Source organism: Homarus americanus, unplaced genomic scaffold, assembly GCF_018991925.1.
Source record: "Homarus americanus isolate GMGI-L3 unplaced genomic scaffold, GMGI_Hamer_2.0 scaffold16889, whole genome shotgun sequence".
NCBI classification, from domain to species: Eukaryota; Metazoa; Arthropoda; class Malacostraca; order Decapoda; family Nephropidae; genus Homarus; species Homarus americanus.
This window is the reverse complement of record NW_024725586.1, coordinates 377,501-404,302: the sequence shown is the minus strand read 5'-3', so window position 1 is coordinate 404,302 and position 26,802 is coordinate 377,501. Positions and strand designations below refer to the sequence as shown.

The 26,802-nt window shown below is 41.3% G+C and overlaps 1 protein-coding gene across 1 annotated transcript in view; it reads right to left on the bottom strand.

Annotated features, from left to right (window-relative positions):
• LOC121865249 (reelin-like) overlaps nt 1–26,802 on the bottom strand; it is a 44,672-nt gene that overhangs the window by 15,622 nt on the left and 2,248 nt on the right. The window contains exons 3-45 of the mRNA XM_042364608.1: nt 26,174–26,609; nt 25,759–25,868; nt 25,383–25,504; nt 24,659–24,726; nt 24,426–24,537; nt 23,750–23,868; nt 22,278–22,581; nt 21,759–21,993; nt 21,298–21,446; nt 20,973–21,077; nt 20,133–20,321; nt 19,341–19,449; nt 18,838–19,004; nt 18,180–18,365; nt 17,820–17,931; nt 17,433–17,591; nt 16,725–16,846; nt 16,242–16,427; nt 15,699–15,894; nt 15,226–15,395; nt 14,596–14,736; nt 14,136–14,322; nt 13,736–13,956; nt 12,747–12,909; nt 12,221–12,385; nt 10,926–11,152; nt 10,593–10,753; nt 10,015–10,222; nt 9,534–9,695; nt 9,031–9,140; nt 8,718–8,903; nt 8,216–8,489; nt 7,842–8,021; nt 7,466–7,643; nt 5,020–5,247; nt 4,521–4,789; nt 4,119–4,221; nt 3,487–3,710; nt 2,777–3,000; nt 2,158–2,302; nt 1,073–1,257; nt 758–843; nt 428–560 (exon numbers count right to left, since the gene is read on the bottom strand). Of these exons, the coding sequence (XP_042220542.1) occupies nt 428–560; nt 758–843; nt 1,073–1,257; nt 2,158–2,302; nt 2,777–3,000; nt 3,487–3,710; nt 4,119–4,221; nt 4,521–4,789; nt 5,020–5,247; nt 7,466–7,643; nt 7,842–8,021; nt 8,216–8,489; nt 8,718–8,903; nt 9,031–9,140; nt 9,534–9,695; nt 10,015–10,222; nt 10,593–10,753; nt 10,926–11,152; nt 12,221–12,385; nt 12,747–12,909; nt 13,736–13,956; nt 14,136–14,322; nt 14,596–14,736; nt 15,226–15,395; nt 15,699–15,894; nt 16,242–16,427; nt 16,725–16,846; nt 17,433–17,591; nt 17,820–17,931; nt 18,180–18,365; nt 18,838–19,004; nt 19,341–19,449; nt 20,133–20,321; nt 20,973–21,077; nt 21,298–21,446; nt 21,759–21,993; nt 22,278–22,581; nt 23,750–23,868; nt 24,426–24,537; nt 24,659–24,726; nt 25,383–25,504; nt 25,759–25,868; nt 26,174–26,609 (7,516 nt within the window). The remainder of the gene's footprint in view (nt 1–427; nt 561–757; nt 844–1,072; nt 1,258–2,157; nt 2,303–2,776; nt 3,001–3,486; nt 3,711–4,118; nt 4,222–4,520; nt 4,790–5,019; nt 5,248–7,465; nt 7,644–7,841; nt 8,022–8,215; nt 8,490–8,717; nt 8,904–9,030; nt 9,141–9,533; nt 9,696–10,014; nt 10,223–10,592; nt 10,754–10,925; nt 11,153–12,220; nt 12,386–12,746; nt 12,910–13,735; nt 13,957–14,135; nt 14,323–14,595; nt 14,737–15,225; nt 15,396–15,698; nt 15,895–16,241; nt 16,428–16,724; nt 16,847–17,432; nt 17,592–17,819; nt 17,932–18,179; nt 18,366–18,837; nt 19,005–19,340; nt 19,450–20,132; nt 20,322–20,972; nt 21,078–21,297; nt 21,447–21,758; nt 21,994–22,277; nt 22,582–23,749; nt 23,869–24,425; nt 24,538–24,658; nt 24,727–25,382; nt 25,505–25,758; nt 25,869–26,173; nt 26,610–26,802) is intronic.

The following is a 26,802-nucleotide window of genomic DNA, read 5'->3' as shown; positions in this document are numbered from 1 at the left end:
TACTGCTTTTACTAACAATAATATAGTGATTTTATTTTGGCCTTTCATGTCTTTTACTGCTATAATGTTACCCTGGGCTTTTGAGGGAAATTTAATACAAGGTGCACCTCCCTCCCCCCACTCTCCTATACTGTACTGAGGGGCTGGTTTGTCTAGTTCTGAGTAGGAGATCCATTTTTTATCATGATTAGTGATAACAGTGTTAATATCATAATAATAATAATAATAATAATAATAATACAGTTATCATAATACTGTAATAATAATAATAATAATAATAATAATAATAATAATAATAATAATATTTTTTGAAAACATAAAATTCTCCTCTCAGCTTCTGTTGGTTGCCTTTAATATCTTTTAGTTCCTGTAAACCTTCATGACCTCAGTATAAAGATTAGACAGAATGGTTAAAAGGTTCACTTACTTGTAAAGTGTAGAGAATTGTGGACCTGACCACACACAGGTTCCATGACTGAGCCAGGTCTGAGTAGCCACCCAGCTCCTGTGTCTATATCAGTGAAGGCTGGGATGCCCAACACAGAACTGCCTACATGAATCTGAACACACACAAACACACCAGTTATTAGTGGCCTCATTACTATAATTTATCAGTTTTATTTTTCAGTCTTTATTATTTTCTCCTTATGTCTTAAGGTCTTCACATTCCTCAATATAATTCAAGTAATTGTAGACAAATCAAAAACTGGCTTTGTGTACATTTGTCCACATACCCATATAGGTGAGAGAGTCATACCTGGTCTATGGCCCACTGAGAGGTGAAGGTGCCGTCTTTAGAAGGCTGCCACCAGCGGAGACGTGTTGCATTGGACTTAGCGGTATCTGTAAGTAAAATAGGCAGGATTTAGCTGTATCTGTACAGTATTATGTAAGATTGGTGGTCACAACAAATTGCACTGTGGAGAAGAGAGAGAGAGAGAGAGAGAGAGAACAGATTATGGTCACAGGCTAAAGTAAGAGAACCAGTTTCTTGTGGTGGTCCTGGAAACCTAACAGTAATTCACCTCTGCTAGTGTAAACAAGGTCGATGTACTGTGAGAGCTTGACATACCTGGGAGAGGCAGAGTGTGATGCTGGGTGTGAGGCTTGGACCCTGGGGGACCAGACTCAGGGCTCAACTCAGCTAAAAGGGTCCAGGAGATGCCCCCATCGCTAGAGTACTGGAGGAGTACGGGTCCATCCCTAAGTACTGCGTCCTCTATTGTACACCCGAAGCGAATGTAGAACTGTACCACGCTGGGAGAACCACACAAATACTATGAAGATACTGACATGACAAATATTTTCACTATTAAATGTAAATCCTCAATCTACAGTACCTCTATTTCTAAATCCTGTTCATGTCTTCAGTTTCTAATTAAATCTATTACGTTCATGTCTTCAATCTCTAATTCAACCCTGAAGTAATTTATTCCAACTTTACCATCCTATCACTGTCTTTATTTTTCCTAAGTTCATCATCAAAGATTTTCAACACTACCCTAAACCGGTTTATTTCAACTGAATCATCCTCGCTGCCTTTATGTCAAAACTAAATCCTTTATCCTTTCACAATAATCAAATAATTCTCTTAAATTTCACAGAGACCAATGTTTACCATAAGGAAGAGTTAAAATATTATCCTGCTTACCATTATAGGGGTCTAAACCTGCTCACTTACTATGGGTGAGGTCAAGATCTACCTACCTGCCAAGGGAGAGGTGAAGATCTACCTACCTGCCATGGGGGAGGTCAAGATCTACCTACCTGCCATGGGGGAGGTCAAGATCTACCTACCTGCCATGGGAGAGGTCAAGATCTACCTACCTGCCATGGGGGAGGTCAAGATCTACCTACCTGCCATGGGGGAGGTCAAGATCTACCTACCTGCCAAGGGAGAGGTGAAGATCTACCTACCTGCCATGGGGGAGGTCAAGATCTACCTACCTGCCATGGGGGAGGTCAAGATCTACCTACCTGCCAAGGGAGAGGTCAAGATCTACCTACCTGCCATGGGAGAGGTCAAGATCTACCTACCTGCCATGGGGGAGGTCAAGATCTACCTACCTGCCATGGGGGAGGTCAAGATCTACCTACCTGCCATGGGAGAGGTCAAGATCTACCTACCTGCCATGGGAGAGGTCAAGATCTACCTACCTGCCATGGGAGAGGTCAAGATCAGCTGTGACCAACATCCTTTCACCTTGCTGGGAGAAGACTAGGGCCTCCCCGGTCACCACCCCACAGAACCTCGACACCTCTGCCCCAGACCACTTGATAAACTGCTTACCTGGGACTCCCTCTGTTGGTCAGTGTCAAGTTAATCACAGGTAAGAGATTCTGTTTGTTTTTATCCATTGCATTTTTAAGGCATCACCTTTATGATACTTTGGAATTATTGTCTCTGTGCTGTATATTGCAAAATTTGGCTTTCAATTCATATTTCTTATTAAACTTTCTAATATTAAAATGGATAGCCTTGTAGTCATTATAAAGGGCAATGACTTAAGACAAATTCTTTAAAAGACAAAAAAGAAATTACAACATGAATGTTAAAATGAAGGTACTGTGTACATTATTGGAATGCTAAAATATTAAAATGGTGAAATTATATAGATTTTTTGAAAATTTGGATAAATCCTGAATAAAAACTTAAATAAAATCATAAAAACATACAATGATAAAATGAAACAGAATAAAACATAAACCACAAACACTGAATGAAAAAATAAAACAATTCAGCATCACAGAGGATCAACGGGAAGGCACCACTAACTCTCAAAGTCTTCACGAAGCGTCTGTTGATTTTCTTTTGTAAGTCGACAAGACTCATCACCATCGTAGCCGTCATCACACACACAGTGGACACCATTGAGGCAGTAGCCATGGCCGCCACAGTGGTGGACACACGCTGGGCCAATGTACACGTTGTCCACACCCCAGGTGGCTGATGACTCGCGAGCACGGTAGTAACCTTGCCACCACCGGAACCTTGCTACCCTGTAATGAGGCAGTACAGTTAGATGAATTATAATTCAATAATACAATTCATAATATACTGTAGTGGATACTGATGAAACATTATTATAATTAGGGATTAAATTATAACATCCAGCAGGGTATTACTGTACTTTCTTGGATCTCAGCCTTTGGGACTTCTAAGTTTATACTTAAGTCCTTAACTACTGTACAGTACTGTCAGTTTTCATGTTTTGTTCACACGACAAGTTAAAGTTCACAAAAAGCAGCAAAGATCAATTAGAAAATGTATCTTTTTTCAACTAACTGTTGGTAGAATACAATCTCAGTTCTCAGAAAATAGCCCCCACTGTTCTCATCAGATATAACAGGTCAATATGGTACAAAAACAACATATAGTACGACGCAATGAGGTAAAGCGCTGCACAGTTTATAAAGCTCAAGATAGTAATTACAGTAGTTTACAGACAGTGTGAAGCCACTAAGGTGACAAAGGTCTGGACTTACCCACAAATCCGGAGACCTTTGAGAGGGACGACCACCCTGGTCCACTGACGTTCACTGTTCGGGTAGAAGATGGTGGGCGTCCGTAGCTCATGAAGGCAGTCTGGACTAGAGGACGGGAGGGTGGGCAGTGGCCGTAGTGTCTGCCATGTCGCTCCGTAGTCACTACTGTACTGCAGACTCACATTGTGCTCCCTGCCCGTCACCTCCCCGCACCCTACCTTAAGCTGGAGATCAGATGTTAAGTTGCAATCTATTTCCTTTAATACTGTATTGTCAACAACAGCCAGAAATACCAAGGAGAGTAATAATACAATTAACAGGATTGATAAGTAAAGTTTTAAGGTCTCAGTTCAGTAGTTTTTTAAATTTCCACTCTGTCTTGAGCTGAACCCCATACCAAAAGTTAATGATGCAAGATAATATATACAGTACAGTAAACCCTCCCAATGCTGGAAGAATTTATCCAAGCCCTGTCTGTTACTGTTATTTAAAAAAAAAAATTAAGATTTCATAATTATTCTAAAAGACTTAGAAAAATTTTAATACTAAGTCATAGTAAAATCCTATATGACTGATGTAATAATTAAAGTGATCAACTAAAAAGAAAATATGAGAAAGGTACAAGAACTTACATCAAACTGTATGACAGAGTTACTATCAACATGAAGGTCTCGGGTGTAGAGGGCATGCTGGCCCTCCTGGACGTCAAACACCAGCCTGGTGTCTGAATCATGCCTGTCCACCACAAAACAATCCAATGTAATATTACATAGTATACAATAGTACTGTACAATAAATATAATAAAATACATGACAATCTGATGTGAAGACTCAAGTAAGAGCTGATGGAACCTACAGGACAACAATTGAGAAAGAATGGAAAATTGGCTTTGCTTTAATACAGAGTATTGCCAGATTCATGAGACTACATAATGCACATTATTTTTTGTCTCTCTTCTTTTCTTCCGTTTATTCTAAGGCACGAGAATTTAACCCCAGCATCACACGAGCACACACGGCCATCATAAACTTACTTCTCACACGTGTAGCCAGTTTCACCTGCAGGCCAGTCAATCCAAGCATCAGCCATAGGGGAGAGCTTGTTGAAGTCATCATAGAGTACATTGGGCCAGATGGGCATCCCACCAATGAACATGTTGTCTATAGCCCAAGTGTGGGTCATAGTGCCACCATGGTGAGGCTGCCATACCCTGAACCTAGTGGCATTAGTGAGGGACATGGGGAAGTCCACTAAGGCGATGGATACAAACACTGGGTCTGGGTGTGTCATGTAGTGCATCTCCTGGTGGGGAATAATGGCTGCATTTAGTATTTATGGATCTCATTGCCTCTCTGTCTGTCTCTCTCTCTGTATTCATCTTCTCTGAATGCCAATCTTGCACCCTCTCTTATCTATTTATTTCATCTATCATTCTCTCTCTATGTTTGTTACCTTCTACTACCCTCTTTCTTCTCTGTTATTCTCTTTTCTACCTCCCACTATTCTCCTTCTTCCCTTCCTCCCTCTCTTACCTTCAGAAGCCTCCAGGTTATTCCTCCATTAGTGGAGTACTGGACCAGTATGCCATATTTCCTGGAGGGTTGTTCTTCCACCAGCAGGGGCCCAACACTCTCCAGGGCTGTCACACTCCTCTTTCCACGCCCCCCTGATGCCTTGTCACAGCCCAGACGGATGTGGAACTGCAGGAACTGACCCGCTGTCATGTCCAGGTCAATGGTGGTAGCCATCCTCAACCCATCCTGCAGGAGAGAAGACAAAATAATACACAGCAATAAAATATGAAAGACAAAATTAGTTCCACAAACACACTGTACAGTATACTGAGCCTTTGGTACATAGGAGGCAGCAGGCTGGTACCCATTTGCAGCTGGGTGAACTGAGTGCCCCAAGATTGAACCAGAAACCAATAGGACTGTAGGCAAGTTCAATATCCGCTCAGCATTAAAATACAGTACAATACAGTAGCATACAATACAGTACTTGTCATCCTCAGCCCATCTGGCATGAGAGAAGGCACTATACAAAATAACAGAATAGTGTAAAACATAAAACATTAACTTCTTAATAAGATACTCTCTAAATCCTACAGCAAGCATGACAATACAATACTGAAAGAATTATATAATATCATGCAATATAACAGGACAAAATAACCCAGACATTATACAATAAGATAAAACATATTACAGTCATCCCTTGGTTATAGCGCACTTGGTTATCGCGATTTTCGTTATCACGCCTCCATCAAAATCTGCACACCTGCTGTTATAGCGCATTTTTCAAGCCGAGAATTTCGTTATCACACAGTTGCCTCCAGGTGTTTTTACCCATTTGCTTCACCTACATCTATTGAGGATAAAATCTTTCACCTACAAATTGACAATAACACATTTGCTGTAATCAGACATATCTAAGTTGCCTCAACAATTGCAACCCCAGTTGCAATTTCAAATTCTGTCATTACTAAGGAAAAACGAAGTCTCAGGTGCACTCTAAGATTGAGAGAAAACAGAGGACTCGGGCGTCCTGAAGCAATGAAAAAACGGACTCCTCAGACGGGGGACTCAAATAAAGAAAGCATAGCTACATGTTTTGTGGACTACAGTATTGAGCGTACCCTTTTCATCACTTTGTAATAAACCTAGCCATGCCTATGTGTTTTTCTGATACTTACCATAACATTATCTATATATTTAGTGGGTCTAAATCAGTAGTGTCAAACTCAATACTTTTCGAGGGCCAATTCTTATTTTAGTTACCTTCTTCAGGGCCAACACAAGTGCTATATCACATATTTGTAGGATTGAAGTATACAGCTTCACACATTGCCTTACCTGGCTTTACAGGAATACCTCATTTGGGTTTGTCTGATCTTAAGTATGTAAAATTAATTTTACTAAATAAACATGATTATGTCTACAGTATTTCTTTCATATTTTCACGGGATGATTAATTTTACGGTCATCCCGGGGCCACACCTGACCATCCCAAGGGCCACATTTGGCCTGCGGGCCATGAGTTTAATACCCCTGGTCTAAATGGTCATAAAATGGGAAAATTGGGGTTGGGTCTTGGGTGCCTGGAACCAATTAGAATAAATCCCATAGGTTCTGTACTTCCGTTATCGCGTTTTTCGTTATCATGCACTCGGCGCGGTCCCAATTAGGAGTGATAACCAAGGGATGACTGTACCATCAGCACCTTCTGCTGGGTGTGATGAAATACAATTGTAAAAAAATACTGCATGTAGTCTAAATTGTGATCCTATACAAAACAATATACTGCATAATAGTACAATAGGATAAAATGTAATACTGTACAGTATGTATGTATATTATGTATGTTGTATGTATACCATGTACGTACTCTATATATACACATTATTTCTCTAGTCAGTAGCGTGTGGCAATGCCCCTGTTTCATGTCACCACACGCTTAGATAAATGTGCCTGGCGACATCTGGAAGCTGCTAGTATACCACTTACCACATGTCGCCTGAGAGGTCAGAGTGAGGTCAGTTGACCCTATAGGAGTGTAAGGACTACCCGCGCTTGTGAGCGCACCATTGTATATTTCCGTTAATAAGAACCTACAGAACTCTACAGGTGTTTATGTTCGCCCCTGTAGTTAGAACCAAGTACCCTGAGCATCTCTACAGTACACCTTATTAGCTGAGTTTATTTTGGAAAGAAAAAGAAGTTGAGCTTGCCTGAACAAAAGTAAATAAGTTTATCTTATAAAGAAAGAGGGAACTGGGTTTAAAATAGAAGTCTGGTTTACTTTGAAAGTTGTATAATTTCCTAAAAATAAGTGAAAGTAGAAAACAAAAGGAGTTGAGTTTACTTCGAAAAATAAGAGAAATTGGCAATAAGGAAACAGAGTATAGTACAGTATTGGTTTATTAAAAAAAATGAGTTGCTGAGAATGCCATTAAGGAAAACAGAGAGTAGGTTATACCTTGAAGAAGACTAGAGCAGTGTCGGAGACGAGGACCCCACACCTCTTGGTGACCTCAGAGCCGTGGGAGTGTCGCCAGAGTGAGGGCTGCAGGTCTGGCTGGCTGAAGGTGTCCAGTAGCTCACAGGGAAGGACCTCTGCTGGCACACAGTAAGGTCCAAAGTAACCCTCATCACACCTGTCAATGTTACAGTGGTGCAGTGGTACAGGGATAAGGGTGCAGGTACATAAAAGGGTACAGATATACAGGTACAGAAATTGACATAATTATACAGTGGTATGGATCAGACAATGGTAAAGTAACCCAACCTTATATAGTATATTGGTATATTCCTGCTGTTAGATAATGGTGCAGTACTACAGTTACTGGACTCACCGGCAGCTGTTGTTGTAGCAGTAGCCATGACCGGAGCACATCCAGGGACAGGCGTCACCCACGAAGAGGTTATCAATGGCCCAGGAATCACCCCTTGATGTTCCTCCTCTTCCTCTACCTCCTCCCTTGCCTGCCACATCCTCTGGTGCCTCCACCACCCGCAGCCGTGTACTCTCACCTCTGGAACAAACACAGAGTAAAACTTGATGAAGCAGTAGAACACAGGAGCACAGTTCCTTATGGAAGGTGAAGGTAAACAAGAGTACAGTATATCAGGAACAGGAGAGTCTGACTAACCTTCATGTGACTTATCAGCACCTGCCATCTCAACTCTTGGTACAGTCAAAAGACATAACACAACAAAAGGTCCTTACACAGTAATCTTAGGTAAAGTGGTGGTGACCCGGGTCCAGCCAGGGGTGACGGCGGCAGTGTAGGTGGTGGGCAGGTGGAAGGCATCACACTCTACCTGGGGAGGGGCACACAGCTGGTGCACCAACTTCCACGTCTTGCCATGGTCGGTGGAGTACTGGAGCTCCACCTTAGTAGATGGTGATACTCCTTCTTCACTACAGCCAACCTTGATGTCAAATTGGATCATCGTTGACTCAGAGGCCTGGAGGTCCCATGTCTCTGCATATTTAGGCACTGAGGGAAGAATGAATATATTAAAGGTAACAGATAATCAAATCGGTGATAAATTTAAAGATTTGTATTGGCCACAATCCATTAGTTTGTGTTTATTGGTAAAATTGGTTATATTATTTCACTCCCAATATGTCTTAACTACTGAACTATCTGTCAATCTTTGTTTGATTATATATCTATCGATCAAATCATTTACTTATCTATCTCAAGGAACAGCAACAACAGTACCTTGAGGACCAGAGAAGAGGAGGACCTCATCATCTCTGCCACAGCCTGGAGTGAGGGAGGCCCCGGACTTGAGGAACCAGGGGGAGGCAATCGACCTGTTACCATCAAAAGCATCAAACAAGGTGAGAGGCAGCGTCTCATTGGCCAACACCATCACGTTGTCCAGATGCCACTCAGCCCGCTCCTCTGGAACATAAAAAGCACTAGTGAGGGTGGCAGTCATATACTTACATTATACACACACATTTGAACGTGTAAACATGTACATACATAAGCACAAATAATTGCATCACCACACATTGATCAGACTCACCCTGGGACGGGTCATCCCCCAACAACATGTCATTGTAGCCTTGCCACCAGCGGAAACGAGTCTGTCGTGTGCGGGCCTTCGTGGGCAGCGGGATGAAGAAAGCCTCCTTCCTTGAGGGATGAAAAACAACATGGATCTTCATAAGTGACTGAGATTTGTAGCTTATCGACCATAATGATATGAGCACACAACAAATGCCTGAAGGAGATTGGTGTGAAATTTCTCTTGCATCATAATATTGAAAAGATTGAGTCAAAAAGACGTGAAATATATTTTGGGGGATTTAAAGCATTAAACATTCTTCTCATCAAGAACAATTTGTGTAGAATAAGACTTAGATCCTTACTGCAGCCACCACAGTTAGGTGTGTCACATCACCTTGACTTAAACTGCTGTAGGAGGGACCAAGTCTAGGCACAGTGTGTGTGGGTGCTGGAGGAAGATGTTGAAGAGGGAAAGTGAAACAATAAGAAGAAAAAGGGACATTATATAAAGTACTGTACCTGTTAGTGGTCTGGGTTGGCTCAAACTGCTGCAAGGCTGACCAAGTCTGGGCATTGTCGGTGGAATACTGGAGAAGGACATTGTCCTGAGGGACCTGACCCAGCTGGCAGCGGCCCCCAGCCCCTTCAGACGACCCGATCTGCAGGTTGAATACCAGGTACCTGCAACACAGGTCATGTTAGTGCCATTCTCTTCTTCTATCTACCTCTATATATCAGCAATGCCTGAGTAATGGTATTATTTGTACAACAATTAAAAAGCTCCCTTATTTCTATGCATCTTCAAACCTGGTTACCTTGTTATTGCTTGTACAGAAGTCTAAATACTTGTAACATTCTCCATAGTTTATATAATTTTGAACTTTCCATATCTGTAACATATACAAACATCAACAGACTTTGTTCACCTCTGTTATTCCATGTATAAAATCAACAGTGTCAATATATATTAAGAATGTGTCAACCAGTCAAAGATTATTACTTGATGTATCTGGTATCCAAGGGTTTGGTGGTAGCAAAGCGGGGTCCAGCAGCAGAGAAGAGGAGAGCATTGCCAGTATGGTGAGGACCACAGCCCAGTGAAACAGCCCCTCCCTCTATCCGACCCCACATGGAGGACACATTACCCTCGTTGAAGTTGTCGTGCATCCACTGAAGATTCTTCCTAGGGAGCCTCCCACAGTAAGTCCCTGGAGGTGCAGGTAAACAAAGGTGAGCACCATCACTTGAGCTGACATAACCACCTGGCCACCTTGCTCTCAAGTATAGATTAGATGTTCAAGTTCATAGTCAGACAGTGTGAGAGATACAAGGAGTTTTGAACATCAGTTTCATTTTATTCAAGTGAGATCAGAAACCCTCAGATCAGGGAGAAATAGTATATCAAAATTTCTGTATAATCTGAACTTCAAACTCACTGACAATAATTTAAGACTCAAAAGCAAAATCTTGTGTTCAAGTGACTCAAGCATAGCAATGTGTGTGTGTGTGTGGATGTGTGTGTGTGTGTGTGTAATTATGCTAATTTCAAATGTTTTATTGTCAACAGATGAGACTTACCATTATAGCCTTTATCACACTTGCACAAGCCTGCTGCAGTGCAGATGCCATGTCCATGGCAGGCATATGGGCAGGGTGGCCCTATGTACAGTTCTCGCAGGGCAAACTCTCCTGTCGTAGTCTCCCCGGGGTTGGCCTGCACCCACCGCAGCTGTACTGATCTGTGATACAAACAATCTTAATGGACTATGGTACATATTTACTTACAGTGCAAACCTGTACTACTGTACACATGTATACATACACTTTTTTGATACAGTCATGATGCACAAATGCACATACTGTACAGTATTCTCCAGCAGTCTGCATCAAAACAGTCTTTCATTCACTCACCCCTGGGCCAGCCTGTGGTCTACAGGAATGAGAATACGGGCCCATGGTCCATGGTGGTCAGGGCGGTACACACTTGGCTCCCTGGGCCCCTGACAATGTAGGGCTGATGAGGGACACCCATCATCCACCAGGGCCCATGTCACACCCCCATCCTTGGAATACTGAAGGAGCACTGGATGTCCACCTCCCCCCTCCTTCAGCACTGTCTCGCTACATCCTACGCTAATCTGAGGGAAGTGATGATGTTTTAGAGGTTGTGCTACAGTCATCATGTTACTTACAACTACTAAACATCATCACCTTCTGATCAGCATGGGGGTAACAAGATAACTATTTGAGGTTTATTCACACACACATAATACTTATGCTAAAATATACAACTTGTAAGATTTTTACAATATTCAAACAAATCTGTAGCTACTCAATCATTCTGCCAATAAGACATCCATAATTTCATAATAAAGATGTATCTCTCATTATGAAGCCATGTAAACCGTTATTCAAATGTACAGAGTTATCAAGTCATATGAATAGTATTTAGTACATATTGTTTATACAGGAATACACCTACAATTGCCTTATATTGTAGCCATTTAGAAATCGAAATTACCTATAAAAAATATGTTGTGTATCCAGAATGTGTAATAAAATACTCACACAGTTCAACTTACTCCTCAGAAGACAAAGTAGAATCTAAAACTATTAATCTCTTCAGTAAACAATCCCTCACCTCCTCCATCCCTCAACTTAATGGCTGATGATCCAATTTAATTTTTGTTTTGTTTCTACTGTTATTTCTAATGACAGTTTGCTAATAGACTCCAATCCTCATCCCCCATCCTTTACAACCCAGTCAGAATAATACTGTACATCATTCCTTATCACAACACCTTTACTCTGTGCAATTCACCTTTAGTCTAACTTCATCATCGTTCACCGACTTCATTTCTTATTCTTTTCAATTATGTAATTTCCTTCTTACTCATTCTCTTTACTCACCTAAGGCCTAAAGCTCTCTAAGTGCAGGTTATGCACCAACTCTTACTGTACAACTTAACATGTACTCATGCCCTCTCTTCCATGGTGTATTAGGCAAGATTACCTTGACTGTAGGCCACTTACCAGTTACAAGGCCCTTCATAATGTAGAATAAAATTATTACTGTCCTACTGCACAACAAGATGGGGACTAGTACCTAATGCTCCTTCAGGGTGAGCAACACAGACAGACAAAAGACAGTGAGAGAGAAGGTTACAGAGAAAGACAGACGGATGATTATATACATATTACTCTACCTGGAAGGAGATGACATCCCCCTGGGAGAGAGACAGGGGGTTGGTGACAGCCTGACGTACAGGTTCAGTGCCGTCCATAACCTGGGCTGTGTCGTCCTCGTTGCAGTACTGGGTATGGTGGTTACTGGTCACACTCAGCCACGGTGATGCCATCGCTGAGTTTGGCTGAATGAGGAATACAAACTGATATTACTTGTGTTTCTTAAGCCTTAACACAACACCAGCAGTAGTGGTCAACATCCTCTACTAAGCTTACAAAATCTATGTTGAGAAAACAGGAACTGGAAGACTAAAATTATAAAAATAAAACGAAAAAAAAAAAGGAATAAACAGACTTTAATATAATTAATTTTCCTTTTTTTAATGGTTTAAAAATTTTTATATGGAAAATAGGAACATGCAGACCACTGTGTAAATACAAAAAGAAAATAAATACTTTACAGTATAGTATACGGAACAATGAAACAAGGAAACAGTATCTAAACAAAAATGTATAAACACAAACAGAACCCAAATTAGGACTGACTGAGAAATCTGCCTGGATGGAGTTCATTTGTACACCTGGGCTGATCCTCAGGTCGTCCAGCGCCCACTGGTTCTTCTCACTGTGGGTCGGCTGCCACAGTCTAAACCTCACCACCCCAGAATCACTCTCCACAACCTCCTTCTCCAGCTTGGCACGGAATAACCTGCAATATTATCATTAATAACAGGACTATTACCAAATACTGTACGTACAACCTGTAGTAACATTCAACTGAACACAAAATAACTCTTCAGGTAACCACAAGCGGCCACATTATTTCAATGATGTCATAGATGCTCTCCACAAACTATATTCACAGGTGATCGCCACTAAGGACCATCTCTATATCCTTGTGGGCTCACCAACACTTGACACATGTATTGACGAGTTCTGCTTATTTTTAAATGCAGACTATATAGATTCTGGAGCAATCAGATGACCGAGTCTGATAGTGTGACACTCAATTAAGATGTTAAGATGTAAAGTAAGTTCCTGTTCTCTAAACATCATGGCATCAATACAGGAGTCCTTACCTTACTATAGCTTCACCTACTGTTGATAAACTAGGGAACATATACTGTACAGTATGTATAATGAAGCCCATGGTTCACAACTAACCCATAACCTGGTAAAGTTGCTCACCCTCTCGCTCCCCCACATTTTGCTACCAAGCTTTAATATGCTGTCGTCCCTGGTGAGTGCTACGATTGTATTTATGTTATATTTATTACTGCATATTCATTCATGATTGAGTTTAGACCTAAATAATTTCTGCCCGGAACAAATATCCATTTATGTCATGGGAGTGTTAGGAAAACATGCTTCATTTGATGTAGTTTCAATAAACATAACACTTTTATGGGATACATTTACTGCACTATGCTGTACAGTACTTCAACAATAATGATAACAATAAAGTAGATCAACATCTGTGTGGACATCAACAATCAATAATAAATGGGGTATATTATACATGATTGAGGACTGACCTGGGCATCCTGTACTGTGAGGGAAGGAGCTCCTGCAGGAGGGACCAGGTGATGCCACCATCAGTGGAGTATTCAAGGACGACACTACCAGCACTTAGGGTCTTCTCCTGATCAGCGGGGACACAACCGCTCCCAACGCCGCTCCCCACCACTAGTGTGAACTGGATGCTCTCCAGGTCCTCCGCATTCAAGTCATCGCTCTCCCACTGACGTACACCGGGCTGCAACACCAACACCTCATAAATTACCAAGTGTAATAAGTGAAAGGGAAAATATAAATATCTGTCCCACACTATAACTGTCAGTATATTTATCTATATCTATCTACTTATAGTCTCTTAAACTGAACAATAACAAACTTCTGATATCAGAACTTGAAACAGATATCAATGCAACTCACAGCACCGAAGTACAAGCTCCTGCCGCTCACGATGTTACCACAGCCGTCATCCTGCGTCACTAGGGAGCCACCTGTAACCTGGAAGCTGTACTTGGCTATGTCATCACCGTCATCAAAGGTGGCATCAATCTGGTGGTGGAGCTTGTGGAGGGGGAGACACTTGTGGCCATGGAAGTTGTCATCACAGCTGTTGGAGTGAAGGTGGATGTGTGTGGTGTCAGTGGAGGTATGGAGAGAGGGAAAAATTATTCTACATGGAAACACTATTTTTTGCTATTCAGTTATGATAGTACAGTAGGTAGTTACAACATGTGTAAGTGTGTAAGATTTTTTCAACTGGTATGCAAAGATGTCCTGAGAATTACAGCAATTATTCAGACAAGCAAATTAATTTGATTCTCTGATATACTCAAGTCCTGTACAGACAGTGTTGGTGTAGAGACAAGGTTGGTGTACAGACCTACAACCCTCAAGTGTACAGTGGCCGTGACCAGAACACAAGCCTGGACACTGTCTGCCAATGTACAGGTTGTCCACTGCCCACGACTCCCCCACTTCACTCTCCTCTGTCTGGCGAAGCCGTAGTCTCGTTGTTGGTGACCTGTGTGTGCATTGAAGAGCCAAGTAAGCAGACATTCACTGTTAAATATGTACAGTACATACTCCAGGGACCTGATGAGAGTGTCATGGCTTAAAGAAATAGCCCCTGAACTGTCATGATTGTGATATTATGTACAATGATTATGTTGACTAGTAACACAAACTCATATAATCTATTAAGACATAATTGTAACAAATAATCAAGGTGGAACAAAACAATAAATCAGAAAACTTGTGAAGAAGTAAATGCTTAAAATATGCTTGATTTTTAATTGACCAGAAGGAAAGGGAGCTTCCCATTTTTTTTATATATCTTTTACCTATCTTTCCCTTACTCTTTCCTTTCTCTCTCTATCTCTTTCCACCATCTCTCTCTCTCTCTCTCTCTCTCTCTCTCTCTCTCTTTCTATCTCTTTCCTCCATCTTTCTCTCTCTTCTCTGTATACTACTCACATGGTCACCAGTGTTACAAAATGACTCCTAACATTACCAGGTGTGTTGAGGCAACCTGAGTGTCACTCTCTTCCAATGGTTGAACTCCGAGGAGTGGTAAACAGTGCCGCGGGTGAAGTGCGACTGACATCCGGGGGTGGAGGGTGAGCATGGCCTGTGAACCAGCTGCCAGGTGATCCCATGGTTCACTGAGTATTCCAGCACCACCTGGACACATGGAGAAAGGTTTAATACACCACCTGTGGCATCTACATCACTATATGACATCGTTTAGTGGACCATCTGGGGCATCTATACACACACACACACACACACACACACACACACACACAGTACTATAGAGTACTCCAGCCTCACCTGGGGATGCAGGGAAACATATAGAACACAATCAAGGAAGGCTACACAAACACATCAGTTATATTCAGAAATTATCCAGATTTGAAGACCTTTTCACTTAGTTGGACACTTTGTAGTCACATATTATGTTAAAACCACAGCCAGTCAGCATACCTTGTTGAGGGATTCTTCCTGTTGCTGTTGTGTGTCTCCACAGGCAATGGCCAGGTCAAACTGGATCATGTAGGAGGGGCCAACACCTATGGACTTTGTCTCCACAAAGCGGGAAGTGCCACTGGCAATGATGTCCCAGAAGACCAGGGCAGAGTCGTGGCCACAGATGTCCTCACCCATCTCCCCAAGGTGGAACCTAACTCAGCAGCACAATGGTGGAAAAAAATCCAAATTTCCCTTATTTCCTGGTTTTAGTGTCAATTTTTTTTTGTCTCAGAGCTGAAAATTAACTTGAAAAACATGCTTGAGATTAACTGGTTGACAGATCATCTTACATATTAGGTGTTGTATTAATACTATAACATCTGTCAGTGGGTACATTTAATACAGTATTGTTTAGAGTCAGATAATCAGAACTAATAATATAAACAATCCTATGCAAGTACAAATAAACTCTAAATATTTTTGTCAACAGCATCAAACAGAATCTGGCTCAGTGAATAAACCTCGTGATCAGAAACAAACACACACACACACACACACCTGAGGGAGTTATTGGTAGCAGCTGGATCACTGAAGTCAAGCTGGATGCTGTTGAAGATCTTGGAGGTGACTGTGAGATCATCGAGGGCCCAGATGTCCCGTCCCGCTCCTGAGTGTCTTTCCTGCCACACCTTGAACCTACAGCCAGAGCCCCGCGCCCCACCTCCCAGCTCCAGCGAGATGTGGCTAAAGAGGGGAGGAAACAAGTCACATTAAGAGGCTGTGTTATGGTTGTGCTCTTTGTTTACACTGCTATACTCTGTCCCTGATGAGGATAGATATATAAACTTTTATCTCTCTGTTGTTTATCTGTTTCATTTTTATTCATTCTATGTATTACTCTCTCTTTCTTTGTCTGTCTATCTCTCTCTGTCTTCTATTGTCTCTCATTTTCTCTTCCTCTCATTTTCTCTCCCTCCCCTCTCTCTCTTTCTCTATCTCCCTCTCAAGTGTGTGGGGAGGAGGAAGAACTGCATCACCTACCTTGGTTCCTTGTGGTGCCTGGCGTGGAGGGTGTGGAGGAGGTGCCACGTCACTCCACCATCGCAGGAGTAGTGGACATACACGCTCTCGCTGTCCTCATCTGGGCCTGGACACTTACCTACCTGTGTCATGACATGTCCAAAAGAAGTTGATTAAACATGTGTCAGAGTGTGAGACATTTACATATGTGTCATGGCATCATAACATGGCCAAACTTGCTTTATATGTGATATAGAAAGTTCAAATGAGTTTTTTAATTTGTATCATAACAAATTAAAACTAGTTTAGAGGATCACACAAAGAAACATAACAGTAACTGCAATTTCAAGACAAATCATTGAGAGAATTCAGAAGATGAGATTCAGATTTTGTTGAGTTAGGAGAGGTGGAGTAGGTTAAATTCCAGTTAAATTAGCTCAGGTTAGACTATATAAAGGTGTGTTGGGTTAATCTAATAACAATCTTGAATAAAGACAATTTGTTAAAGTGGCTGCAGAAGGTAGGTTAGGTTAGGTTACATTAGGTTTGGTTAGATTAGCTTAGGTTACATTCAGTCAGCTTATGTTCGACTAGATTAGGTCAGGTTAGGTTTGATTAAATTTAAGTTAGGTTAGGTAAGGTTAAGTTAGGGTATTAAGATACTGAAATCCCTCAGAAATGCAAGAATTAAATTTATTTACTGAAGTACCAGTCGGAGGCAATACTTACATCACTGTAGGTGCCAGCGACATAGTTGAACTGGAGGAAATGAGCGTGTGTGGTGTTGACGTCGACGGTGGTGAGTGAACGAGTACCACGGCCACTGAACACTGCTGCTGTGCCCGTACCCACTACCCCACACCTGAAGCTGCTCCTTCCACCATTCATCTGTCCATAGGTACACACTTTAATAAACCATAAATCCATAAATTTATCATACATGCATATATAAAAAAGAACATTATGTAGAAAGAAGAAAATCCGAGAATACGTATACATTTACACATAGTAGCATACCTTTCAAGTGTTAGCATATGTGGTACCTTCAGTATACCAGCATGAATACACCCTAAGTATATCAGTATACAGAGGACACATGTATGTTTTGTTCTGTACCTTCAGGATGTTGGCACTGTTGATGATGGTGGTGGTGAAGGGTTCAGACACATAGACGGGATTGTCACGGTCTGGGTCCCCGCACTCTGCCCCACTGTACCCATACTCACACCTGTCAATATAAAGCTTTGATGGAGGTGAGTCTGGTTGGTGGGATGGATTAATTAGATAAAATAGATATAAAGATAGTTAGATAGTTATACAGGTAGATACACTAACAGATAGAAGGATAGATGGGTAAGTAGGCAGGTATCTAGGTAGAGAGAAATTTAATTTAGATTATAAAATTCTCAACACAATCCCTCCTGTCACATAAACATGAGGATATGGACACCAGAAACATCTAAGAGGTGGACATACTTGCAGTGTCCTGTAGGTTGGCAGAGGCCCCGCCCGTTACACCCCCGAGGACACCTGCCGATGTAAACATTGTCCAGTGCCCACCACTTGGGTCTCACAGACTCGTTGTCCTCCAGCTGACGCACCCGCAGACGAGTGTTGGGTGTGAGGGAGACGTAAGGTAGAGGCAGTGTCACCAGACCCCATCTACACCCAGGAGGGAGACCATGATAATGAGTGACTCAGTATTATTCCACAAATTATCACAATATGGTCCAGTATAGGTCAATGTCTGTACCCAGAGAAGAACAATGAAAGTGATTCACTCTTGAAGTAATTCTGGTTTATTCCACAACTTATACTTTAATAATTGTAGTAATCATTACAGAACAGCAACATGTGTTTTCATAACCCCTCTGCATCCAGGGGAAAGCCATGAAAGTGATCCAACTTAAAGTGATCCTGTTTTAGTCCATAACTGTAGTCCTCAGTACAAGTATAGTACAACACAAGGTGGCAATGTAATGTTTATTAACAAAACATAAGTAAAACCTGATGTGAGGTGCATAACTGAGGTCACCTCAATCATCCACCACCACCCTTTATCCATCTCAATTACACTATTTTGTTTTGGTATGAAAATGGACTGATGAGGAAAAAGAACGCGTCTGGTATTGACCTGTCGATTTGGTCTGGCATGAGGGCAGAGGTGAGGGCTGAGTGGGCTCCCTGGCAGGCTCCTGGGAGACAGCGGCGGTGGAGGGACGTCCAGGAGGTACCACCGTCAGAGCTGGTCTCCACGTCCACCTCACTCATGCCTCCACCACACTCCAGGTTCACTCGTGCCTGAGGTTATGATCCAAGGTTTTGGTTAATGTTGTATGGGAAGGACGATCATGCTGCTATAATAATAATATTGATAAGACTAGAAACTAAAGCTGTTGCTGCTTCTATTATTATTACTACTGCTGTTATTACTATTATTAGTGCTGCTGGTGTTACTGTTGCTGTTACTAATGTATCATCTGCTGTTACTTCTGCTGTTCCTGGTACCATTATTACAAATACCACAATCCCCATACTGTCACTTTTCACATTCACAAAACTAGTGGTTTCTCTTACCCTTGTATCTTTCAGTAAACAGGAGAGTACTGTACAGTGTGGTATAAGATAGAGTCACACCTGGAAGAAGTGTTGTGGGTCGGATGGCAGCCATGGCAGTAGCCGCAGGTAGTCCAGCACCCACACGTCAGAGTCATTCTTCCCCGTGCCTGTCTGCTCCACACAGAACCTGGAACAGATTAAGTATTAAGTAAATTACTGTACTGTTCATAGAGACAGTGTCATGCAGGTGGTACCCTTTACTGTACTAAATTACAAGTTTTGGTATAAAGTAATTACACAATAATTCCTATTTGGTGAAAACGTAATTATAAAAGTGGCAGCTATCTTTAGAGACTCAGATATATGAACAATGTACAGTACAGTACATATTTCAGCAGAGTTGGCTGATTTAAACCAATGATCTCACCGATAATGTTCAAAATCTCAATATATGTACTCCTGAACATGCTGATTAAAGATCTGTTGTATGCAGCTTGATATCTGTATAATTACTTCTCCAAATTACATCTAAAAAGTTTAACTGCTTTTCTAATGCCTATGGTTTTTCAAAGTTACTTCTTGGTGTTTGTGTGTTATTCTGGATGTGTCTTAAAGCTTGCTGTTCTTTCTGGTCTTATAGTATAAAATCATTAAAATATTGCCAGCAGTGAGCATGTGCAAGTTATAGTGCTAGGAATGCATGTCCTTCTGAGGTGCTGGTGTGTTCATGAGTCCTACACTTATAGGATTAAGTCCACTAATAAACTGTACTCTATAGTGTGCTTGTGAGTGTCTCAGTGCTTGGTTCTGGACAGCTGTAGTAGTCTATACTTCAGAGTGAGCTACCTGGTGTTATGAGAGGAGACTCACCTAGTGTGTTGTAGTTGAAGGTGTGGTGGGACAGGGAGGGTGTACTCCTGAAGACTCCAGGTGAGGACCTCTTCTCCCATGACAGCCTGGTTGTCACCTCGCTCACTGTACACCATCACACTCACCTGTCCGCTATGCTCGCTGTGACACTCCCCCAACTGTGCTGCCACGCTCACAATACCCACATGCCTGAAAAACAACCCCACGTTAATCTGAGATAAACAACTGTAATATATATGCATACCACACAAACCACAAGCTTATAGTCACATACATCCAATAAAGTACATTCACAGCCATAGCTACCAACATGTACACTTGTTCCAGTAAGTATCTTTATGGTGGTGAGCGATGAATTTCAAAATGAACACTGTGACTCCTGTTGTCTCAGTAAGGTTGTCAAAATCCTTCGTCCGTTGTGTCAAATTGTCTCACACAAAATCGTTAAAGACAATTTTTGGAGCGAGTGTACATATACTGTATACCTGTACAGTAGAAGAACATGAGTCCTTCACATGTATACATATGTATATCTAGAAACAGGTTTTTATAATCTAAATCATATGTATACTGTACTGATAAAAAGAAAATAGCATGAATGGATGAAGGTGAGTGAAAAGAGAGTCTGTCATTGATTTTGTTGCTGAGCACTCTGAAGCACAGCAGAAAAATGGCATAAAAAATGAGAAAAACTACAAAACAACACCTGTAAAAATAATTCTTCACTAACTTAATTCATGATTTTGCAATACGTATCTAAAGTACACAGAATGACCTGATAGATGACAAGAAAATGAAGCCAAAGAGTAGCGTGAATCTGTATCTGGCTACATGACCAACCTGGCATCAAGGTAGGGGGTACACAGCCTGCGGACGCCCTCACCAGAGAACACGAGTTTCTGATGACCTGCACAACTCTTCACCATCGCTGCCTTCACCTGCCACCTACGACGCCATAATATACAAAACGTTAAAATACGACATAATTCCCACTCATTAACCCCTTGTGCATGGGATCGCCTCTGAGCTGAATAAAATCATCTGGGGGCTGACTAAATAAAATATCAAAAGTGGCATCCTGTAATGAAGGGGTGACTATTCCCACAAAAAATTATCTTATCTTTATTTTCAAAGACTGGAATAGGTAAAACTTCAAGGTACTAACCCGCCAGGAGGTGAGTGCAGGAAGTGATGACCCAGGATGATGTCTTGGTCAGGTGGCGTGACTCGTAGGTCCAGGAGGCGAGTGGTGGTCCAGCTGTTGCCTCCACCACCCTCAAACACCAGGCTGTTCCCCTCTGACCCGCACCACTCCTGAAACAACACACCATTATATAGTACACAAAAAATCCTACACAACAACATATCAAAAACTATAGAACACAACAAATCCTAAACAATACTGCACAATATACAAGACACAGAAACCTATAACCTAACAAAACAAACTGTACACTCAGCTGGTAGGTTTAATGTTGCTACATTGTTGAGGACTTGATATTAAGTGATCAAGTTTTCAATAATCTCTCTCTCTCTTTATTAATCACTCCCTTACTATCATAACTGTTTTCTCTCTCTCTCTCTCTCTCTCTCTCTCTCTCTCTCTCTCTCTCCAGTGAAACATACCTTAACCTTTGCTCCAGGGAAGAACATCCAATTGGTTGGATCAACAGGATCAAAGTCGTCAATGACCGGGTGTTGTGAAGCATCGTTGGTGGTGAGGGCTACATTATCCAGGCCCCAGCATGTGTTGTTGAGGTCCCTGGGGTCACTGGGGACAGTTTGCCACCCCACACACACCCCTGGTCCACGGTACCTCTCTGGGACTGTATGGATGTGGACCTCACTGGATGACTCAGCTCTGGTCCACCAGGGATGATGATAATGTAAATATTGATGATAATATTAACAAATACTGTAATAAGAGAACTGCTATTGTCGATGAGGATAATAATTATAAAGTACTTCAATACTCACAAAAATAATAATAATAAAAATAATCAAACAAATACTGTAATAATAATAATAAAAAATATTAATCAAGAGAGCCACTAATGCTTTGAGATCTCTCTCCAAACACACACTACACCTCGTTATCACAGAGAGGAGTCAATCAAACCAATCTACGGTACCTGTATCACACACCTATAAGTATGGATCACTTCCCAGGATGTACACTCCTCACTCAATACATATTCGGCAGCAGCTGAGGCAGAGGTTTGATCAGACTGATAAGCTGATAATGGACTCCCCTCTTCCCCGCTCCCTTCACCTATACTGCTGTCTGCTTCCACTAGGTTGTAAGCACTGACGACAGGCCCGTGGGTGCGGTACTTCTGAGGTGAGGATTGTAGGAGCTGATCCTCTTGTAGGGCTCTACCGTAGACAAGCTGGATCTCAAGGCCCTCAGAGCAATCACCGCTGCCCAGAGCGAACTGAAGCTGTCGAGCTATAGGGGAGAATGTTAATGAGTGTGTTGTTGGAAGCATTCCTGATTGTGTTGGTCATAAATATTTTTTGATAGTTCTGACAGAAATCACTTTTGGTACTTGTTTGATGTGAATGTTGTATTGTGTCAAAATTTCAGGTTAAATATAAAAGTTCTGAGACTACAACTAAGAATAATGTATAACAACTACAATTTTAAATGGTCTAAATATTTTGAAGATAATTATTACCAAAAGCTGAAAATATTATGACAAAATCTAACAAGAACTACAAAACATCAAAATATAATCAGGGAATAATCTAAGCACTGTGAGACTTTCAACCAGGAAGCCGAAACGTTTTACAAGTCTTCGCAATCCAGGAAGTCCTTCACCGGTTTGCATGATAAATATTCTCTGTAACTGATGATGTAAGAATATAGTCACTCAAAATACTACCTATACAAAATTGTGTTAGAAAATATAACACAACAGATGAAGGATTTTGACAACTCTACCGAGACAACATGAGTCGCAGTGTTTCTTCTGAAATTTATTGATCACCCCAAGTACAGAGTTTTTTTATTAATTATACATAACTGTTTGACTTGAGCTAAATAAAAAAAATAATGAGCAAAAGCAACATAAAAATCACACCAAAACTCTACCTTAATAAGAAACATTTCCTTACCACTCAGACAGACTTAAGATAGAGAATCATCTGATAATACTCTGCTTGTTAGTTTTGTCTCCCAGCTGGTGTTGCATAAATGAAGATAAAAAGTCAAAACCAATAATGTTGTCAAAATCAGGTGTTTGCCAAAATTCCCCTGCCAGTATTATGTTTCTGTTTATAGCACATAGATTACGGTACACTCTTTCCACCAACGTGACTGGACTGCAGGTCAACTGTTGGTCATGAGGTATATTCACCACACGAGCCTTTAAGTCTTCAGAGCCAAGTCAAAGATTAAAATACTGTAAAACAATCTATCGGAAATTGTAAGTATGAAACTTTACAGTATATTAGTGTTTCATATTTTGTGACCTTGACCTCGAAAGCAGATTTTTACTTTAATCCAAAGCGTTAAATTGGTCATTGTTGTTAATTACAATCAGAACCATTCTGGTCTGTATGAGGGTTGAAGGTCAGAGAGAGAGAGAGAGAGAGAGAGAGAGAAGGGTACTGACCGTGAGAAAGATCCATGGGGAAGGTGTGGACCTGAGCTTGGGGTTGGGTGAAGGAGAGGGCTGCCCCGTGGATGATCTTACCTACACCTCGCCCCACACTCCCTCCTTGTACCTTACTCCTGTCAGGGCAATGACACAGTGATCACCAAACATAAATCAACTATACATGTGACAGCTGCACCACACATAATCCATAATGTGTTCAAAAGAATATATATTACTCTACTATATATAAAACATGTACAGTATAAAATAAGTACATATAACTATACATCCACAAAGATCTATTAAATTTCAATGTGATGAATGACAATAATGAAATAGGTCCAGGTAAGTTGCTGGTTGGAGTAAGGAGGAAACACTAAGAAGTGAACTCATCCTTGAGGTTAGGTTATTGTACCAAATATCAAGACTGAGAGAACATTTTACACATCACCTAAAGATTGGGCACCTTAGGTTACTTCACTTGAAAATTATCCACACTAGCTTATTTCACCTACAGATTAACTACCCAAATGCTAATCTAACCTCACTTTCTTGGGTAGTAATAAGGTTGTTTAATAAACTGAGGGGGGTTAATCTTCATGTGATCCAATACTTTTTATTTTTTCCTATCTTGTTCAATTCAATGAGTGACCTCTTGACCTACGACTCAATTAATGACCTCTTGACCTACCAGATGTTTTGGTCAAGTTGGTGGTCTTCAAAGTCATCCCTGAAGATATACCCATGTTGGTTGACCCCCGTGAACCTTGACCTCTGTTGCTGCAGCTGATCTGGAGACTCATCTGTAATCAGGTCAAGTGAGGTCAAGTTCTTCCTTAACATCACCTTACTAGTGTTTAATACAGCTTCAACCTCGATTATTGACCTTTAACACACACACACACCTGAAGGACCACCACTGACCTTTCTCACACACCTCCAAGACGCTCAGATCCTTAAACAGGATCTGGTTCCTTAACGACCCTTGTGCACTGAGGAAATACAAATGGACCAAGTCAATTAGCAATTATAATTTATCCATTATTATATTAATTATTTATCCATTAGAATGATAAATTAGTGTATATGGTATCACTATATTTTGTTATCTTCAATTATATATTACTACAGTATCATCATCAATTATCTTGTTTCTATCTTCAATATCTTGTAGAATCAATAATGAATTAAAACCAGCAATTAATTAGTCTCCCCAATGAGTATTATCAACTCTCAATTATCATCATGAAATATCAATTAGTATCATAGATTATAAATTATCATCGTTGATCATTTATCTATTATCAATTAGTATCATCAATTAGGATTATTAAGTATCAATTATAAGGTCGTGTATCATCAATTACTAATTAAATCGTTAAATCTTATGTAATTTGTTTTGTTAAGATCACTGACCATCTAGCTGCTGAATTAACTGACAAGAACAGGTGGCATCACAGAAAAGCTGACTAAAAAACTTAGCTGATAGATTAGGTTGTGTAAGTAGCTGGACTCACAAGAAACTAACTGGAAAAACTAAGCTGACATCACAAAGGTGTAACAATAGCTGGACTCGCAATAAGCTAATTAGAAACAAAACAAAAAACTTAGCTGACAGTTCAAGAGTGTGTCAGTTAGCTGGACTCACAGGAAGGAAACACAGCCGGTGCCAGAGGGCGGGGCCATCCAGAGGAAGGAGAGCGTTGTACGAGGCTTGGCGGAGATGTGCGAGTGTAGCACCGAGCACACCAGGCCCTCTGTCGCACCTCCCTGTATGTGCGACAGGATGGTTAGTTAGTCGACTCTAAATTCTAGGAACTAATAATAAACACTAATGAAGATACACAAAGAAATACACACACACACACACACACACGCACGCACACACAATCTGTTTATGAGCACACACAGTCCCCAACACCACTATTCACACATGCATCCTCCCACACTTTATGCACACACACACACACACACACACACACCCCTCAATCCTTTAATAGAGAAAAACAAATCGCCTCACTTACATGGATGGAGGCGGGCAGAGTGAGGTAGTTGGCTTGAGTTAGTTGTTTGGTGAGGGCATGAACTCCTGTTATGAGGAACCCATCGAACAACACATTGGCCATCACCAGCACTGTCGACACAACACACACACTTATATATATATTTGTTTACAGTGTTAGGCTGCATAGTACAGATTCAAAAAGGTCCGTAAGATGAATACTCTCATTAAACATAGTGTTTGGTTAGCTTAAAGTTAGGTTAAGTTACAGTTATATTAGGTTAGGGTTAAATTAGGTTAGCATTATGTTCGGTTAGAGTGAGTTTTGGTATGATGTGAGGTTTGGTTAACATTAGGGTGGTTAACCTTGAGATGAAATACGCTGTGGGGGATAATCTTCACGCGATAAGCGGTGACGTAAGGGAACAAGGACTGACCTTCATACACAGCGAGGGGTTGGTAGCCGTTGTCAGGAGTTTTCTTGCCGGTGAACTGGACCTTGAGGGTGACATCTTGGTGGTTGGCGGCCGAGGGCTCCCCGGCTCTTGGGTACTGACACATGAAAAAGAATGGTGATGACACTGGCCCAAAAGATGTGCTTGGTTGACCCTCTGCTTTCTGACCCACTTGTCTGTCTGTTGGCACTACCTCCACTTCCTTCACGTCTGTCCTGCTACTGTCACTGTTTCTGCTGTTGTCGCTGTGACTGCCACCACTGTTGTCGCTGTCACTGCCACCGCTGTCACTTTTACTAATGTCATTGTGAACTGATTCGCCAACGTCGTCCACACCAGGAGACTGTTTAACACCGCTGACAGAGGCTTGTGTGTCCTCGCTGGCAGGGACCACAGGTGCTCCTAAGTCACTAGAGTCCTGGTAAGAATACAGTAGTTACATTATTGATTATTACAGTTTCTCACCACTGGAATATTGTAATTAAAGAGATATAGTTACATTTTTGCTTATTACAGATTCCTTATTATATAATCATGGAAAATAACAGGAATAGTTGGACAGTGTTTTGTGAACTGAAGATTCCCGGGAATGACCTTAATAATGCCCATTG